This window comes from Rissa tridactyla, chromosome 4 (genome assembly GCF_028500815.1).
Source record: "Rissa tridactyla isolate bRisTri1 chromosome 4, bRisTri1.patW.cur.20221130, whole genome shotgun sequence".
NCBI classification, from domain to species: Eukaryota; Metazoa; Chordata; class Aves; order Charadriiformes; family Laridae; genus Rissa; species Rissa tridactyla.
In genome coordinates, this window is record NC_071469.1 from 47,695,285 (window position 1) to 47,716,051 (window position 20,767).

Here is a 20,767-nt window from a genome sequence, read left to right on the forward strand (position 1 = left end):
TGTCTCTCTATCTGTCCTTTCTCCCCTTCTGTCAGTAGAGTAGCTAATTTAATGGATCTGATGATGTCTGAAATCCTGAGATTTACTGCAGCAGGGCTGTACATTTATTTTTTTAATAACTTCTTAGGCCTTAAAATGTTTCTTTTTTTATTTTTTAAACAAGTAACTGAATTTTAAGCATTTTAGATAACAAGTCTGTTCGAGTAAGCCTTAGCACACAGTAATGGTGTAGCTGTATATAAAAAGGTATGAATACGTAAACAGGAACATGTTTTATATTTTATTAACTACCAGCTGCCAAGGATTCAAGGACCTTCAACCTTGTTCTACTGGAGTGGATTGTTAGATACAGGTCTTACATAAATCTAGTCTAAGACTATGATTTTTTGTTAATTTTTTTAATGCTATTTTGAAAAACTAGAGCAAAGGTTATGTAGTCTTTTTGAAGTTGAAGATACAGTTTAGCTGATATCTTTGGGATGTTACTTGCCAATGGTAAAGCTTATTAATAAAGTAAATGCTTGACTCACCCTAGTATGTATTTTAAAACAGGTGAGGCTAATGATAAGGATGTTCAGGTGGTGGAACTTCCCATTGTTGACAGCTTACACCCACGGCCACCTTATTTACCGTTGGCTGTCCCTGAAGACCTGGCTGATAGGCTAATTCGTGTACATGGGGATCCTGCAGTGTGGTGGGTCTCGCAGTTTGTGAAATACTTGATTCGTCCACAGCCTTGGTTAGAAAAAGAAATAGAGGAAGCCACAAGGAAACTTGGTTTCAAACATCCAGTGATCGGGTGGGTATTTAGTTTTCTTTTTCACTGTTTGTGCTTTAATATCTGTATATAGTGATTCATGTTCTTGACAAATTGTTTTATGATGGTTGTTTTGCAGGGAGAGAGGGTGCTTTCTAGATGAAGCTGTTATTTTTTAACTGTGCATAGTACAAGTTGATTGCAAGTACCTTTTCAGCATAGTTGTCTACCTATAGTTGGACAGATGTATAAAAGGCGGCTCAAGAGAAGGTTTGCTTATATGTCCTTCCATTTTTAGAAATATAATATAGAATTTCATTCATGTAATTGCCTTACAGCTTGTATTCCAGACACTTTTCTGTCTGGGTCTTCTTTTCAAGTGCCTATAGCCTTTACATTTGAGGAAAAAAGGCTAAGCCTACATTTTACATGCCACAATCATCAACTGTTTTTATTGTTGGCCTCACCTGAACATGGTATGTGCCTTTCCCTTTCCTGCTGATGTTTTCACTATTGTTGTTTCTTAGCAGTAACTATGAATTGGAAAGGTCTGTATGGGGAGATATGGGGAGAAGGAAGAAAAGCACCTATGGGCAATGAAGAGCAGCTTGTGGAAGAAAGGTTTTACTGTCATGTAACATGAAAAATGTCACTGCTGCTGTACAAGAATCTGCAAATATTGCTCTCTTTGCCATAATTTTCCTTCAATCTTTCTTGGAGTGCACAATAGTGATGTCCAAATGTTAGCTGGCTTTCTACCATTGAATTGGTAGGCCACTTTACTGCTAGCGGATCTGAAGACCTGTTAGGTTTCAAGCAGATGGGGAAGATGCATTTTTAACTACCTTCATTCAAATCCTGCATTGTAGTTGGTGTCCCAGTATACCCATGATGCAAATATTCCTATTTTGCTTTTGAACTCTATTGATCAAGCATTATCTAACTATACTGGATAACTTAACCTTTTGCACAAAAGGAATACTTTGTATGCTATAATTAAATCTCCTTCATTCTCTTCTTTCAGTTACCCTTTGCCTTCCTTGGAAGATTATTATATTGCTTTCAAGGACAGACTGACAGCTAACTTTATGTTGCCAGTGTGTCCGATAGACATCGATGAATTTTAATCCATCCTGGTTTTATGTAGGGTTTAAACTTAATATGCATTGTAAAAGCACAGGCATGGCATTTAAAGTTAAAATTTCAGACGCTAAACTATGTATTGTATTTATGAATTAAATTCCTAGTTTCTGCCTTTTTCCAGTGTTCACGTCCGAAGGACAGACAAAGTAGGAACAGAGGCAGCATTTCATCCCATTGAAGAATACATGGTACATGTTGAAGAGCGGTTTGAACTTCTTGCTCGCAGAATGCGTGTTGACAAAAAAAGAGTGTATTTGGCTACAGATGACCCTTCACTGTTGCAAGAGGCAAAATCCAAGTAAGATGAATTATGTTTATATTACAGTTTGTTCCTTCTGGATAGCTTTACAATTTCTGACTCTTGTGCGCACAAATCTTAGTATCATTGTTTTGTTATCATTTAAACAGTTAAGATTGCATTTCACCTGCCAGTGATTTTGATTTTTCTCTCAGAAATTCTCTTTTTTGGATGATTTTTTTAATCCTAGCTATAGGACGTCCCAGCCCGCAGTAGAAAATATAACTGTTCAAACCTGGAAATGCACAGTGTGGATGCATTTACTCCTAACATGTCCTGTATTTTCCTGTAAAAACTCATTGTTAAGTTGCGTGTTTTGCAAGGTGTCACTGAATGACAAAACCTGTTTAGTAAAATAAAGCAGATGCATATGTAAGAATAATGTTCCATATTTAACTATATCTTTCTTGGGTTATGGTGTTTATGGGATATAAACTATTTCACAAGTGCTTATTGCCATGACTCTGGAAACTTGGATAAGTATTTTGGATACATTCAATTTAGGCGTATTCATTACTGAGTACAAGTTCACATGTTTTCCTTTTGAGTACTATTTATTTATCTGTCTACTGAATAGCACCTATTTCTGTTTCCAAAATTTTATCTCCCTTGAGCATACTTAGTTTTTCATTTAAGCAAGGAAATGAAGACTTTTCAAAATCAAGGTAACTAAAAAATGGCAAATTTTTTAACTTTTATTCTTGGTAGACATGCTTAGAAAAATATGTAAGATAACATAATGGATTACAAATTTTCTTTGGCATATACAAGGTAAGCAGAAAATGTTCTTTTGTAGTAAAGGAACTATCTACCGCATTGCAAACCTGTGTATTTCAATTGTGCTATTTCTGTTTTTCTTTTGTATCTATAAAGGGCTGCTGTTTGAATTAGAGAGTTTTGAAAAAACTAAACGAACATATACAACTCCAGATGATGGCAATCTAATCCTTCCTTTTTTGTATATGTAGAGACAAGAACAGTAGCAGAAACAATTATGATAACATAACATTTAAAGTGCAATTCTGAACAATGAAAAGACAGGTAATACAAAATTGAGGTTATAATATTTAATTCATTACATTGTCCTAAATAACTTTAATTACTGCTTGTAGCATAGCAGAATTCAATATTACTGCAACAATCTTAGTTATGCATTTTTTCTTTGTGTTCAACTTTGAATCCCTAGCACGGTATACTTTGGCTTTGTGAATAATAATGAGATGCACCACCTGCGTAAACATATCATCCCAAGTTTTCAGTAGCAACAAAAACTAATAGTAGAATTGTGACTTGCTTAGTAAAACAATACTGAATTTTATTAAGCATTGCAGTCTCTGTGTCAGTTTGAAGTCCATTCCAAATCACACTTATTGAAATATAAGTACAGCTCATTAGTACAACATTCATTTTGTATGTTTTCTTAATAAAAGCCATAGAATCTGTAAGTAGTGAAGATTATTTTTTATGTGTTGCTGCTGAGTTTTCAGGCCATAGCTTACACTGAAACATAATTTCCTAAGTTGCTTGCAATCGAGTAGAAGTCATTTGAAACCTCCTGTGATTTCACAGAAGGCAGGATGCAATTTGATGTTTCAGCATTTAAGGGTGTCTGAAGGGCAGGTTAAGGTCAGGTTTTGCTCATGAGGAACCTTTTCTTCCTCTTCTTGTGAAGAAAATACAAATTAGTTTACACTTCTGACAAAAATGTTCGAGTCACACTGCACTACTGAGCCTTGATAGAATCAGCTATTGCATTGTACTGCAGCAGCTTATGTTGCATTCATTATTTGGTGCACTAATATTAGTAAGTACTAGATATTATACCTCTCTTTACATGAGAGTGATTGGCTGTCAAACAATGTTGGCATTTAAATAATGAAAATTTAGCCAACATTCACATGAATAGGCACGTTGTTTCTATTAAGAGAAGTATTTTACACTACTCAGAGTCATGAAAATGGAAATGTTTTGAATTAAGTTTCAGAAACTTCCCTTGCAGTCAGTTGTCTACCAACTGCAAGTACAATACTAAAGACAGTGGAGTCAACACTATCAGTTTGCAGAGTGTTTTTGTTTGTTTTGTTTTCCAAAAGAAAGGAAAAAGTGATGTATTTTCAGAATTAGGATGCTATAGAACAACATGATTAGAGAAGACCGTGGTTTAGAGTTCAACAGCTGTAAAGATTATGAAATTAAAGCACTCGACAACTTCTGGTAAGCAGAGGTCATGCTGTTTGTCTTAGGTAAGTAAGTGCTGTGTTAGGGATGGTGTAAAATGCTTGTTCTTCGGCTGATTTAATATTTTCTGATACAAAATTGAATTTTCTTGTGTATGTGTTTCTAGTCTATAATATTATTGACAGCATCTTCTCTCTTTAAGGTAGAGTATTCACAATAATGCAGCTGAACACGTACATAAATTCTTAGGAAACCATATTTAATACCTTGCTAGTTTATATATGAATCTATTAAGGTCTCTCTTTCATGTATATGAGCAGTAAAATTCAACAAATTGCATTCTTTCTTTCAGGACGTTTACCTGTAAAGTCATCTGTATTTTGCTGTTTCATCTTTTGCAATAATTTGCCTCCCTCATGAGGTTTTTTTTCAGCACTTATGAAAGCTTTATTCCCACCCTATTTCACTATTTATTTACTTCCGCAATAGCAAGTTAATGTCTTTTCTCCCTGTATGCTATCTGTAGTTTAGCTGTTGCAAGCTTCCCCGCCCCCAAGTCACAGTGTGCTTAATATATAGAATTTAGTACTGCTTCAAAGTTCTTGAGTCTGATGAACAGCTCATACATTTCCCAAGACCTGAATAAACACATTATTTCTTACTCCATCTGTTTACACACAGGCTCACACTGTTCTTTCAGAGGGAAGAAAACTTGCATTGCCTGTTCTGGACTCTGCCCCAGTCCTAGCAAATTGATAACAGGAGCCTGGGACTCGCCTTGGTTTGCACCTGCTGCACAGTGTAGCAATAAGCTGTAGTTACACAACTAGTTATTCAGCTTCTGAAACCAATTGGAACTTGAAATAGTCTCATAACTCTGCTTAGTTTGTATCCTTATTTGAGACTGGTAAATGCAGGAAGGAAAGATTTTAAACTATCTCTTCTCTACCTTCATCTGATTTCTTCTCTTACCTTTTTCCTAGGGGGAAAAAAAAGTAAATCCTTCCTGGCCTGTATATAAGTTTCAAGAATTTATTTAGGTAGCTTTATAAGAATTAGATGTTGTTTTTTAGATATGTGGAGGAGATATACTACATATAGTTAGTCTGATACAAAGGAAAACGTATGGTGCCAGTTTCCATTCTTTGTTTTTGTCTTCACAGTCTCCTCCTTTCCTGTTATAAAGAAGAGAATGTGTGGGTAATATGTTTGGAAAGCTAGAAGAGATCCTACAAAATTACTGTATTTAGGTGATTTCTCTCAGTAAGAATATGACATCTTATTATTTGTTATTCATTTACCACTGCATTCAGGAATCCTAGTAATAGGATCATGCCTGAGTTCGGCTTAAAACAAAAAAAAATCCCCCAAAATTTATGATGTAAATTTTACATAATATAAATACAGATAGAAAAGGGAATAGAAGGAAGCAATAGCTAACTATAGAGCTTTAGAAGTTTCATTTCCTTTATTCTTTGTAATCATTGTGGTAAGAATAGCTTTAAACAGAATCTAAAGCATTATATTGAGTGGGAAGGAGAATTAAACCTTGCCTTATGCAGAAGGTCAGTGGGCCACATATGGCTAAGCTTGAGAGGAGTATAGGTTTGGCCTTTTACTGTATTTTTCTTTATGCTCTGGTTTCAGCCTGTGGTGGAGACAGGATAGTGAACTAGAAGATTCTTTGGTCACACCAAGTATGGCTGCTATTATGCTCACATTTTAGGGTGTTTAAAGGAAACGTGTTTTCCGAAGCATTAATATAGCATGGTGTGTGTGGGATAACATGAAAGTGCTTGTTTGAAAACTTAAACATATGAGTAGATAAATGCTAAGCTGGGATTACTGGTTTGAAGAAATAGGTTCCGAAACTGTTGATAAGGTGAATTTGGATCAGCTTTACAAACTGGAATTAAAGACCGGATTTAAAAGTATCTCAAAGACTGTTTCCGGAATAAAGGGAGGAAGGAGAAAATTTTAAATATGTGCATAAGATGTGCAAAAGTTCTGCTTGGGTTTCCTTTGTTTTTTAACCAGATCCAACATGATATTGGTATGCCTCATTTGTTAAGTTATTAGACTGATCTTTTGCTCGTAAGAAATCAAATTCTTCAAGAAAGGTTCTTTTGTCTATACTGAGCATTTGGACTCTGATTTTTGAAGTCTGAAGGAAGTGGTTAATTTTAACAGTATTCCTGATGCCAAGAACTTGCAAAGGGGTGTGCAAATATCTTTACTATGTTCACTGTCCCTAGAAATGACATCTTCTGTTAAACTTTCTTCATGTTGCTACCCTCAGAGCTGTGTCACTAAAATAAGACTGATGTCCATTTCCATTCCTCAGATAGTTTTCACAGTAGAGTATGACATATTTCCATTTGGTCTGTACTTTTTTTCTTAAAAAACACCAACCTAATATTCACACAATGGAAATAGAATATATCAAAAATATTGTCTTGTCATCTGTTGTATTTTGAGAACTGGTTAAATATTGACAGAAAATGTTAAACACGAGAAGATAGTAAAGAAAATTATCATTGTGATAGAGGTCATCTTGAAAAAAACTATTTCTTTATACATATCCTTCTATAATTTCTCAGAACAGATCTTATCAGTTATTCCAAATGAATAATGTTTCCACCTTCTCTTCCCTTTTATTTTTTGTTGTTGTTTTGTGGGTTTTTTGTTTGTTTTGTTTTGTCTTGTTTTTAGTGTAACATGAACTTCCCCTGACGTTCATGATCAGATGCAGCCTTTAAAGTTGTCATACTATCTCTGGGAAAATTACCATGCATATATTATTTTTTGTTAGAGCAGATGTTTCTCTCAGGAACATAAAATTATATTAAAATTGCTATGAAGATAAACTAAAATTCTTTCTCAAATGTGGAAGTTCTGCTTACGGCTTTTTGATTGGCACTTGAGATAAATTTCCTGATTTGGTAGTCATGGCTAGTGAATGTTAGATGGAAAAGCCTGCTATATTTGCCCATTTCACTTTTGAAAAGAGTTTTCCCATAATTTTGACATTAAAATGGAGTAAATTAGGGAAATTCTTGCAAGAGATCCTCATAATCTACATGTCTACTGTGTGTCCAGAGTGTATACACAAACTGCATTGTTGTATAGAAGTGCGTGCTAACTTCAGAATCTTTCCAAGAACTTGCGAGTGTAAACTTTATTTTGAGCAATGTTCAACACAGGACGGTCAGGCTTTGAAGCATCTACTTACAGGTCTAAGTTGTTATTGCCCCAGCATTAGGGCCTGCTCTATATTCTGATTTTCTTTATTAAACAGTATAAGAATGATTAATTCTTCCAAATGTAATATTAGCTGCCTCGCTGTCTTATATAATACGTTGCTTTATAATTGCTATGAAGTTGTAAATTTGAAAAATAAATTTTATTTTAATTATTTTGTGATTAACCCTGTACTTGAAATTTTGTAGTTGGCAGGTTAGTCGCATGAGTTGCACTCCATGGTTGAAATATAATTATTGTGTAACAGCAATGTAATTACGATCTCTGTTAATCTACCTGGAATTTTTCATGTCAAACTTATTTTTGGTAGGAGGCTGTCTGAAAATGTAATTAATTCATGCTACTTCTTACTATTTATTTCAGATTTTAGTTCCCCAGTAAAGGGGTACAAATATTTTGAGGAAGACTATTCTTCTTTTCACACTTTTTAAAATGATTTTTTTCTTTCCAAGTCATTGTTACATGTTAAAAACTTCTGATTTTATTTTTAAAATAATATAAAACAAGGGTTTATATTTCAAATAAAAATATTTTGACTTAAAGTATTATTATTTTGCTTATGATATGTCAGAAAGGTGTATTGACATGAGGTTTTACACTTCTTTTATTTCCTTTTGACCAGGAAATAGCAAAATTTGTTCTCCATAGAGCCTTAATAACCGTGAAAGACTTTTTTATTTTTTTGGTTAGTTTGGATTCATTTATTTAATATGTCCCTCTTACAGGTTACTGATTTTCTTGCATGGTGTCATAATGAGTATCTAATAGAGAATATGGTAATAAACAAAATGTAGTCTATTAAAGACACTATCCCTTATTCTATTTAGTAGTAGGGGAAACGAAGTGATCTGTGTATACTTCATCTAAAATCAGTAGCATTAACAGAATGTGACATACACTTCCTCATATTTTTTCACTTCTACAGTGTCAAATCTCAGACTTAAAACATTGTTTTATTTAATTTTACCTTTTCTGCATAAAGAGAGGGCGTTCTTGGAGGCAGAAGTAACACTCTAAAATGGTCAACAAAATTATAATTTATTCCCTGTAAAGCAGAGACTCACTTGAAAGAAATTAACGATCTTATCTTGCAGCAAAGATGAGGGTTCTTTAAAAAACAAACAAACAAACAAAAAAAAAGACTTTGCTGTTAAAGGTGTATTATATTTTCACAGGTATCCAAATTATGAATTTATCAGCGATAACTCCATATCCTGGTCAGCAGGACTTCATAACAGATACACTGAAAACTCCCTGAGAGGTGTTATTCTGGATATTCACTTTTTGTCTCAGGCAGACTTCCTGGTCTGTACATTTTCGTCCCAGGTAAATTGCAATACAATACATATGTACCAGTTCTGAATCTCAGTTTTCCTCATGCTCCTGTTATCTTATTCTCAGTGGTTTCTCGTGAGAATTTCAGGAAGAATTAAAGGCTTGCAATGCTATGCGAACCTTGAAGAGGACTGTAAGCACTGGTTGATGTTACTGTCTTAATTAAGGCATTTGAAATAAGCAAGAAATAGTATCAAACATGTTTAAGACTTCCTTGTTTTCCATAAAGTTAATGTATAACTTGTATCCATTCATTTCTATGCAGCTTAGTTGAGGCATTTAAAATAAGTAAAAATAATTTTAAACATGTTTTACACTTCTTAATTTTGCATAAAGTTAATATGTAACTTGTGTCCATCCATTTCTACACATCATTGCACCCTACCACAGTTTAAACGTGTCTGCTGTTGCCTTAGTTGACTGTGGGAATGGAAAAGAATGAAGAAAGCATTTAATTTCTCTCCAGAGTTTATTAGATTTCTAGCAATCCACCAGCAGCGCAATAAATGTGAGTTCTGACCACTGTAATCCATAGAGACCTCTTGTTGCGTAATTATAAGCTACAAGCTTCCTTTCTTGAGTGGTTTGATGAAGCAAGTTGGAGTCCATTAGAAAACTGAATCACAGAATTGTCATCATTGGCATTTTCTTCTTATTACATCATATTGTATATTAATTTCACATAACATGAAAAGCTGTTTTAAAAAGCTTTCTTAAGATTAAGAAAGACAAGAAAGCAGTATTCTGTGACTGATATGCTGATCCACCTAATTCAAGGATGGCAAAATATGATTGAAATCAGAGTGAATGGTTTTTTACCTGTTGTTGTCATATATACTCTTAGGTGACACTCCTGGTTAGGAAAGCATTCAACTATAGATGGCAATAGATTGTCATCACAGGTGATTGTACTGTTACATGGAAGTGGACACCAAACTGAAAGTTAAAATTCACTTCAAAAAGAAATGTTTTCCACAGCCTGAAATGTAAATTGTCTTCTGCGCTGTAATGACAATTAGATAGGTAACAAGCATAGCATTAATACTAATATATGATCAATGCAGTGATATATTGACCTTGATAGCCAGAATTCTTAATGACGTTAGCAGGACAAGAAGACAGCAAAACCAGAAAAAGCATTGAAAAGCCTCTTATCCCTCAGTCATGCTTGTGGATACATTTTTTTTCACTGTTCACCAGACCCTGTGACAGAAATGACATTTTATGGCATATTTAGGAGGCTATTAAGATAGGCAAGACATGACTAAACTCTAAGTAAAAATTGTCACTAAGAAAAGCTTGTGAGGAGCCATCCACTTGTATAATAATGTTTGATTCAGCTGAAGTATGTCCACTGAATACATATCAAGTGAAAGAGGTGATCACCAGCCAAGACCTAGGGCTGCATGTCTTAAATACCACACATGCATTGGTGTAGAGACAGTTCATATTCTGAAGGAAGAATTATGTGCTCTTGGATGAAAACTTACTAAGAAATCTCTAAATTTTCTGCTCTTATTATATTCAGATAGCTGTGTTAAAAGTGTTTGCTTTAAATGAAACACTGGATATAAAGAGAAGAAACATGTTTAAATATAGGTACAAATGACTTCGATGGAATGTATTGTAATTGAATTGTAAGTATTGGAGTAATTAAAAAAAAAAAAGAATGTATGTTAAAATACATTGACGTAGTTAAACTGATATAGGTTGATGAAGACCTCCAGAGGTCATCTGGTGCAACCCCCTTTGAGCATACCTTTTGGGTACATGGTATCTTTGAGCTCCAGTCTCATTCTACATCTCTGGGCATTTCACAATAGACTTTTGCTGGATGACATACTGGTTTTCCAGAGTTGCAGAAAATTCTACTGAAGTCTAGGAAATCCTGTACTAGACTGTTACTCTCAATAGCTGAGACTATGAATTTAGTACAACTATCTACTTAATTTGTTCAGGGCAATTTCTTGTGTTTTAATAATTCAAACTCCTCAAAAATAATTTAGCACCAATTTTGCTGGTCATGGAACAATGTGGATCTCTACAGTATTTTCATGTATTTGGCTTTTCTAAGGTCTGTTGCAAGTTTTCCCACTGCTCATAAAGATTTCTCTTTTATGGGTTTAAAATTTGATCCTCTGATCTCTAACATTTGAACTACTATCTCTGTGTCCTTTCATCAATTAAATAAAAAGTTTGGTACTTACTTTGCCATTGAAGGTAAGCAAAATCAGGCTATTAATGACCATCTCTTTTCCAATCTGTATGAAGAGGAAGTAAGGATAAGGATGTAGTCTAATTGATTTCCAGTGTGATTTTTGGACTTTCATGTTAATCAATTGTATGCTGACCTTTTTCCACTTTCTTTTCCTTGCCAAAAAGAGTCAAAACTTCATTACAGAGGTATTAAGTGAAAATTACAGTATGTGTGAATAGGATCAGATGCTTTAGGAAGTCCCCTATATTAATTCTTATTTATGCTACCAAAATTAAATGGATACTGACATAAGCTGAAGAATAGATATTTCGTTAAAATACTGTTGTTAAAGAAATTAGGCCCATCAAATGATGTGGAGTCAAGGGAAACAATCTACCTTGGCATATTTCAGCCACATCACATAAATTGAGATGTACAGAGAAGCCACATGATAGTTACACAAATCATAACACAGTATCAGAATTAAGATTGCACATTAAAACAAAGAGCTTTTCTGTCTCTTCAGTCTTCATTTAGATGAAATCATAGCTCCCTCTGCCTGATGTATTTTTCTTCATAATCACATTTCCTTCCAGGATTTCTTAGTCTTTGTATTTTGCATTGTACATGTAAGTACAGAAACCGTCCCAGAAGCTATAAAATAAATAACTTCTTACCAATATGTGGGTAATCAAATTTTTTTATATGCTATGGTGTATAACAAGTACTTTGAAATAATTAACTTCATCCTGATTTCTGCAAGCTACTTCTGAAAACTTATTTCAAAGATCAGATGGAGAGGGATAAAAGGAAATCTATTACATTTTTAAAGCAAAAGCTTTTCTCAGACAAGCTAGGAAAGTACAAATGTCTAGTTTGACTGATCAGAGTTCTATTCACTGTATTTTTAGGGGGAGAAAAGAAAAGCTTTACTATATTTACATAGACTGAAAATTATGAAAAAGCTTAAATGCTTCTTCATACTGAAGAAGCCTGCTGTATTGTTAGTTTATCAAGCTTATGCAAACTCAGAGAAAGATACATTAATATAAATTGGAAGTCAGAAAGGTCACAGTGGCCAAATCAGACACCTGATGGAGAAGAGCTTTCTAGCCAATTGTTGAAAAGAGCTTTATTAAATATAGTGGCAGCCTTTTTTGTTTCTGGCAATTCTGAGAAATACAACATGATTCTCATGTTGGGACCTGTTTCCTGTCTGAAGAAAATTCCCTTCATAAAATGTGATACAGTGACACTTCAAAGTGCATTTTTCTTCTTGCCAACCTCATTATTGTCTTGCTGGAATTCAGTTTCATTTAATTGTCTTCCAAGTTGCCATCACTGTTCTAATATTAACAACTTTTTAAAGCCTTGTGCTTCTGTAACTACTTGATTATGAAAATTGGAGCTTGCTTTAGAAAAGTAAATATAAAGCCTCATTATTGAAAAATAAATTTTGAAAATGCAAGTTCTAAAGGTTCAAAGGGAAGTAATAAACAGTTTTTATTAGTAGTAGAAAAAGAAAACAAATGTTTTTTTACATTTGATTGGCTACATGTAATTGATTTTAAAAAGCAGGATGGCTAGTGTTCATATGGATGTTTTCAATTTCTTCTGAAAAGTGGACTGTTATAATTATTCATCTATTTATTTATTTACTAAATCTGATCACCAGAGTACTAATTAAAATGCTGCAAAATTAAATGCTTGTTATTAGTAAATGTGTAGGTTTTTTAGTTTGGGGTTTGGGGTTTTTTTGTGTGGGTTTTTTTTATTGACCTGGACATATTAAAACTTGACCGTCTTGTTAAACGTTGGTTGCTGACTTGTGTGGTTTATTGCAGGCACAAACAATACTTATGACTTCTCTTCTGTTTTTATTTCTAAGGTTTGTCGAGTTGCCTATGAAATTATGCAGACGTTGCATCCAGATGCTTCAGCATATTTCCATTCTTTGGATGATATCTACTACTTTGGGGGACAGAATGCCCACAACCAGATTGCTATTTATGCTCATCATCCACGAACTGCTGATGAAATTCCTATGGAACCTGGAGATATAATTGGCGTAGCTGGAAACCACTGGGATGGTTATTCAAAAGGCATCAATAGGAAATTAGGAAGAACAGGCCTGTACCCATCTTATAAAGTTAAGGAGAAAATTGAAACAGTCAAGTATCCTACATACCCAGAGGCTGACAAGTAGATTAAAAAGAAGACATTCGGCAGTGATTCTCCATTTTGATTGGTTTGAACCAGTCAACACACTAACTAATGGTTTATATGGGATTTGGATATGCATTTTAACATGCAGTTAAAATCGAAGCCTTTAGTAATGAAACTGGATAAGAAGCTGAGAACAAATGGATGGGCTATTACCTGAACTTAAACATTATTTGTTATATGCACTCTCACACATGCACACACAAAATCACATGCAACAGGAAAACTGTTGTTTTATACTTTTTGTCTCTTTTCAGGATTTGTCCCAGTCATTAGTCTTACATGAGCTTTGGGCTCTTTTCTCTGCCATTAATTGACAATAATGTTTAGACTTACAACACTGCCACATTGTGTAATTCGAGTGACATGAACATATTTTGTATGTGCAAAATTTAAAACATGGTGCCTATATTTGAAAAATTTGTGACCTTTTTAGAAGAGCCATGCCTATTTCACAATGGGCAAGAGTCAATCTTCAACTGGTGTTACCTTGACCACTGAACTTTCTTCAAACAACAGATTCAGATTTCAGACTAGATTTCTTTACAAGTTTATTTTTAGCATTCCATTGATTACTTCTCATCATTAATAAAATAAAGAATACATCCAACAATAAAATAGTCACTGTCTGTTAGGAACTTTTGTAAAACAATGCCATTAACAGATTCTTTAGTACTGATAATGTTTCTGGACATTGCCTTTGATTAAAAAAAACTAAAACAAACCACAAAACCCACAGAGGAAAAAACAGATGGAGTTTCACTGAATTTTTAAACACTCAAGTAGTACAACAACTGCTAGTTGCACAGTGTTTCTCAGTTCTGTGGACAGTGGGTTTTAGCAGAATGACTTCAGTGGCTCAATTTCTTACATTTATTCTCTAGCACTGTTCTTTTACCTTCCGTGTTTTTCTTCTGAAAATATTTTTTGGGGGATATTATAGATAGACACTTATGATTTTGGCATTGAGTATAGTTGCTTTTAAGTAAAATACTCCAGGTTATCCCATTTATAGAACCTGCCAATCTAGAGTACTCTAAAAAAAAAATCTAACAATTTGCCCAGGAAATAGTAGGTTCCAAGAAAATATACACAAGGATGAATTTTTATGCATGAGATGATAGATTAAATTGTTAGTAATTCTTAGTATTTTGAAATCTGTTGCTAGTCTGCACTCTATTAAGAAAAGAGATAATTTACAAAACAATTTTACAAACAAATTTGTAGGTTTGGGGATTGTGTGTGTGTGTATATATATATATATGTAAAATGTACAAGATATCAAGAGATTATTTCCAAATAGAAAGAATATTAATAGCATTATACTGGTTCTAGTGCAATCCAATCTGGAATACTGGAAGTGCAGAAAATGTTTACTATTCAGACATTCAGAAAATGCCACATGAGTAAAGATTAAAAAAGCATAACTGGTTGACCTTAACAAAGCAAAAGCTAAAAGGATATTTAATTATATTTATAAATAGACCAAGAACAGTGTTGACATAACGAATGGATACACTTGACCATGAATAAATTTTAGGCTGAAAAGTAAAAGGAAATCTGTGGAGGTGTGAAGTCCAGGGAAAGTCTGCTAATTGAAATAGTGGTGACTAAGTTGGAACTTGATTGGTATGTAAAGGAATTAAGAAAGTAGTTCTCTGTGACATTACTTGCAGGACTGATTCTGTAGATCCCTTCCAGTTATGTGTTCCTCAACTGAAAAACTATTTTGTCTTGAATAACAAAATCAAAGCTGAAAACTGCTGTGGGGAAAAAAACCAAACACATAAATTGCCTGTTAATAGTATTAAATAGAAATATCAGTAAAATTGCGCATAGTTACCAAATGGGATTTAAAGAGGGACTGAAGGATAAAAGCAAATGGGTAAGAGTGGCCAAGAAATGCTAAAGATGATGAATTTTTGTGACTAAAGATGACTGGAGTTAAACTGGTGTTTCTTTATATTGGAGTTACTAAGGAAGCTGTTCAATGTTAGTTTACTGTCTAAGTGATTCTGATAGATTTTCCACTAACTTTGCCAAACTTGTGGTATTTCAGAGGCACAAATTTACGCTAAATTATAACTTTTTTTTTTACTTAAATTTGAATTGTACATATAAAGCTATTCCTATTTTCCTTTTCTACTTGAAAAAAAAAATCCAAACCTGCAAACATTTCTTCCTCAATTTTTCAATCAGTACATTTTAGCTTTCAGAAAACTACTTTAATTATTTCTCCGCAAATATTACAATATCTATTTGATATTTATAGATGTTGAAAATGTTTTATTTTTGAAGCTCTTTACTTACAACTTCAGAGCTCATTATTTCCAGCTCACTTACTTAGAGCGTGATGCAGAAATAGTATTCATGAATGAAATAACATATGAAAATTTCTTCATAGTCAGGTAACTCAATTGAAAATATCACTAAAGAAGATAAACAGCAGAACATCTAAGAGGAGCCCAAAGGCAAGAGTAGAACTTCTGATGTAGTAACAAGAGAACTGAAAACACAGATGTTATAGAAGACGTACCTATATAATGAGGCAATTCCTCAACAGGCTATAAAGCTGAAAAAATATTGGCAAGGTACATGTGCCTCCTTACATATTCTAAGTATCTAATGAATAATTAGCTCATTGTCTTTGAGAAAATGATTATGAAATGGTATGAAATTATAAAATTATTGTTAATAATTAGAAATGGACTAATGTAGATGCTATGACCTTATTCCCCCTGGACCGTATGATCCTCTAGTGCTTGTAATGCAGTACTTCTCAGAGGAAGGAACCTAGCAATACATTGCTTACTAGATGTATCTGTTTCTAGAGATTTGTTTCCTTTAAGACTACCGGTTAGTTACATCTTGGAATCCTGTGACCTTGGGATGTTAAAACTGAATTTGTTTTATATTAAACAAAATGAATATTAGAGACTTTACTCTCAATTACAGTGGAGTCCAGGTAGTATGAAAGGATCTATGGGTAAATGAAAATGAGACCCCCAAATTTTTATTGTAGCTCACAGAAAAGCAAAATAACAGGAAAGAGAAGTTCTGTCTTAAATACCTGGAAAAAAGCTGAATCTTTTGAAAGTTGTGAACTCATTAAGATACTACCCAGAATGCTTGCGAGCAAGCTGCTATACATCTTGTTTCTTCCATTCACCTTGTAGCTCTGCAACAATCCAGCCATGTAATTTTTGCCTCATACCAAACCACCAAGTCTGACATCCATAAAACAGACAGCCATCATACTCTCTTAAACAAGCTAATGTTTAATTAAATTTTTCCTCTTTAAGGAGCATTTGTGTGTGTGTGTGCGCACGCGTGTTGTGTTCATAAAAAAGAATATGAACAGTGCTCTTCCCTTCTTTGCTGTTTTACATTATCATTCTTTGTCACGTTCTCTGTAATGACTTATTTTCTGGGTAAATGTAGTCTCTGTAAACTGAATATTCTACTTGCTTCTTACCAGTTGGGCTAAGAAATTCATTCTGAGTAGTTCAGTTAACTAGTTTTCTGTGACACTGGTGCACCTGGAGGCTGTGGTCATGAGCAGCAGTTCGCTGCTGCTGCTGCAACTACACCAACCTGAGTTCGGTCCTTGATTCTTAGTCCAGCCTGCAGTCAGATGCATGGGATTCCCAAGCCTCCTCTGCCAGCATCGTATCCCTGTAAACTGTGCGGTATTATGGATTTGTTCATGAAGGGTGATGTTTTATTTCAAAATTTTTAAATATCTGTCTCCAGAGGAGTCTTTTGTGTACCCCCTCTACCACTGAATTTTAAGGAAACTTGCAGTTACCAGTAAGATGTCTCTCCTTTCCCAGTTTTTCAGAAAAGAGAACTGGTGATACCTTTCTTATGGAGAGAGATTCACAAAGTGAAAATTTCCTCCATAGTGGGTTTTATGTTTCTTTGATATGCAATTATAAAATAAGGGTCTTGGCTTCTGAGCTAGGAACATAATAGAGTATAAAACAGAAAATTTTTATTACAAATTCTTGATAAGGGGAGGGAGATTTTCCTTCATGCTAGTGGAGTAGCAACTACCATTTGGAACTTTTTCAAAACAGTGAATTGAACTTTTGTTTTTCCAGGTTGTAAGTTTCTTTGCAATGTAATCTCTCAAGTTTCTAAAGAATCCAGGTAAAAATCATGTGCTTAGTTTGGGAGGCGGGAAGGAGAGAGTCTAATAAGAAAACATAATATTATACTTTCAATTTAAGTTGCTATATCAGTTTATAAAGCCACAAATAAACTTTCAGTGCTGGAATAAGGACCTCTGCCAGCAAAATCGTTCTGCTCTTTGCCAGAAACACTTACAATTTGCAACCCCTCTTTTGATTTTGCCTAATTCCAGTCCCAGTCGTGTATAAACATCATGCTGCTTATATTCTGATCATTGATTGTTAACTCTATTATAGTTTCATTCCTTGTTCAGGTGGCTTGGGAGCAGGCTGTCAGAGGGCACAAACTTTGGTTTAGTTATCGTGTTGAATTAAAATTGCGTTTAAAACTCACAAAAATTGTTTCCCTAAGGCACCACTAGGATTCTAATTACAGTCTACAGACTTTTGTCAAGATCCCCTATATGTACCTGCAAGCTTATAGAAAGCTGGACCGAAGCAAAGAAAGTTCCATCAATATCAGCCACAAACAGGTTGAGTTAGAATTCATAGTATGTTGTTAATTTCTAAAAAGCATGAAAAGTGGCACTGCATTCTACAAATAAGAGGATAGTATAAAATTTCCAAGCCTACAAAAACCAAAAATTGCTAGTCTGTTTGCGTGTGTCACTAGATGCATTCACTGTGTACAAGATTATTTCAGAATCAAAGTTCATGAGGCAGAAGTCTTCCAGCATTACTACAGGCATCTGAGAATCCCTTCCATTGATGTGTCTGCTGGTCTTTACCCTTTTGGTACCATGTACAAATACCTAACAATGCTAATTAGTAAGTTTGCTAATTAGTGGAACCTTCCTTTATTTTGCATGCTTGTTTCCTTTGACTCAACTTACTTGTCAGCAGAATCCTGTTGCCACTTCAATTCAAACAAGTTTGAATTAATACAAAGGTACGGCAATTGTTTGCACCAAAATCTCTTTACCATTGCTTGAAATTAACTTCATGCTCTTAGACTGACTCCTAAGGAGACGCTGTTGAGGGAAGGAGTTAGCTCCACTGGACTATAATGTATATCTTCTATGACTGCTAACACATACATGTACTGGTTTTACTTTCAATTTTGCATGATTTTTCCACTTTATACAGACTCAAGATTTTGTTTTTATTTTAGTATATTTATGAAGGATTTTCTTGAGCATGTTTGAACGAAGTCACAACTATCCTACATTTTTTTTCAAGAGGCATATTGGACCTCACTCCATTTCCTCTAATTGTATTAAAGACATCCTCTAGCCCCATCATTTTAATGGAATCATTTAGATCAATGTTTCCTGAAGACTATGATATTTTTATTAACCCTACTGCCTACTTGCATCTGAGGCTGATCTACTGTGATTTTATGAACCTTCTTCAGACCTTTGGGCGCAGTGTGTTTTGATTTCCTTGCCTAGTGGCTAGTGGTCATTACTTGACCAGGAAGTGTCGGTATTTGATTTTCATAATACAATGTGAAATTATATTTCTTGCAGATTATTGGGGTTTTTTTTTTGTTACTAAATGCATTTTCATATTTTCCCTAACTGGTATAGTCAAGAATTCAAAGAGAAAACACCATGATCCGATGTGCCTAATAAGTGTTTAGGAGGCTTACAAGGTATAGAAGTTCCTTGCCTAATAAGATTTACAGCTCGCACCGTGGCAAGTTTCTTGACCCAGATGAAAGATATACTCTCGTAGCATTCCCTATCCATATTTGCCTATCAATAGACACTAATGCTTGCAGCTTAATATACAAGTGATAAGGACACATTCTGAATGCAATTTTTTACAGGACCATAAGAGACGTGTCATTTTCTTTTCTTCAGCCTTAGAATCCTTTATTTTAGCCTGGTTTTAGTGTTCCTGCTCTCTTCCATTGGCATTTTTGTTTGTATAACAGAGATGCACAATTCTCAATTACTCCACTACAAGTAGAGCCACAAGAATATTGTATCTCAGCTGTGAGAATCCACTGAACGTAGAGATTGCTGTCCAACTGTATACAGAAGATCTGTCTCTAAAAGAAGCCAAGTATGTTTGCTGATATCTTTCCAAACAGTACCAACTTAGAAGAATGGAAGGAGACCAAAAAGCAGGACGTCCTACTTCCTTCTTTGTGAATGAGAAGGAATTGGGCATCCATTATGTCCAACCAAGACACTGGAAAACAATTGACTAGTTGATGGGAGTAGTTTGCTTCACTACTTCAGCCTATTGCTGGAGAATGAACTGTGATGAGTTTATAATTTCAAATCTGTGGTCTCTTTGTAACATCTATAAAATTTTATTTGTTTTCACTTGAGAATAAAATTGTTATACACAAAGCATAAATTCAGGTTTGTGGGATTAAATGGACAGTGTTTCTTCATGCCTCACATAGAGTTCATTGCGCACTAGCATTTCTTAAAATGATTTTTTGTTTATGACTAAACTTCAATTATTCAGCAAAGATAGACAAATCTTGTCATATTTTTTAACCTGTGCATCACTAGAGGTTATACAGAGGCTAGCGCTAATGAGCCTTCATATAATACATTTAGGGTTGATGGATTCATTTCCTTAATTTTTTTTTTTATGTACAACAGAAAAAATGTTTTCTAAATATTGAAATATGATAGGATGTATCTGCCTGCTCAAAAGGTATTTCTCTAGGGCTGCTGATGTGTTATGACTGCTCTTTATTACAGTGATTCATATTAACTCATGTTCTCATGTTTCCAAGTGTGTTGTTCATTCCTTTTGTCTGATGTTTAGATTATAAGATTTATGATCCAGGAGTCTCCTTTATTTTGTGTTTCCAGCACTCTTGTCACAGCAGGACTCTCGTCATTCAGTAGGATCCCTACACAGTACAGTAATATGAATAATAATTGTAGTCATAAAATGGGTTAGGCATTTCATCTATAATGCTAAATTCAATGTGATTTTGTAGTTTGCTTTTATTTCTGTTGCATTAATATTTTGTTGTTATATATATTTTTTATTTGCCATCCCGTGTATATGAAAAAAAAATTGTTAAAAAAACCAACAAAACAAAACCCAAACCCAGATACCAGAAGTTGGATTCAGGAAGTATTCTTAGTTCCTTCTTACATGCTGATGACCTTTGTTAATAGTGGTAAATTTGTATGTTTGGTTCTGAAACAGCACAGTGATTTAAGAAATTACCTTATGTACTTTTTTTGCTCTCCTTCCTTCTCTTG

The 20,767-nt window shown here is 34.2% G+C and overlaps 1 protein-coding gene across 2 annotated transcripts in view; it reads left to right on the top strand.

The window, feature by feature from the left end:
- Positions 1 to 19,044, top strand: part of FUT8 (fucosyltransferase 8) — a 126,165-nt gene extending 107,121 nt beyond the window's left edge. For both annotated transcript variants that reach the window (XM_054199216.1, XM_054199217.1), the window contains 4 exons: positions 553 to 799; positions 2,022 to 2,198; positions 8,813 to 8,963; positions 13,058 to 19,044. In XM_054199216.1, the coding sequence (XP_054055191.1) occupies positions 553 to 799; positions 2,022 to 2,198; positions 8,813 to 8,963; positions 13,058 to 13,375 (893 nt within the window). In that variant the 3' untranslated portion in view covers positions 13,376 to 19,044. The remainder of the gene's footprint in view (positions 1 to 552; positions 800 to 2,021; positions 2,199 to 8,812; positions 8,964 to 13,057) is intronic.
- The last annotated feature ends 1,723 nt before the right edge of the window (positions 19,045 to 20,767 follow it).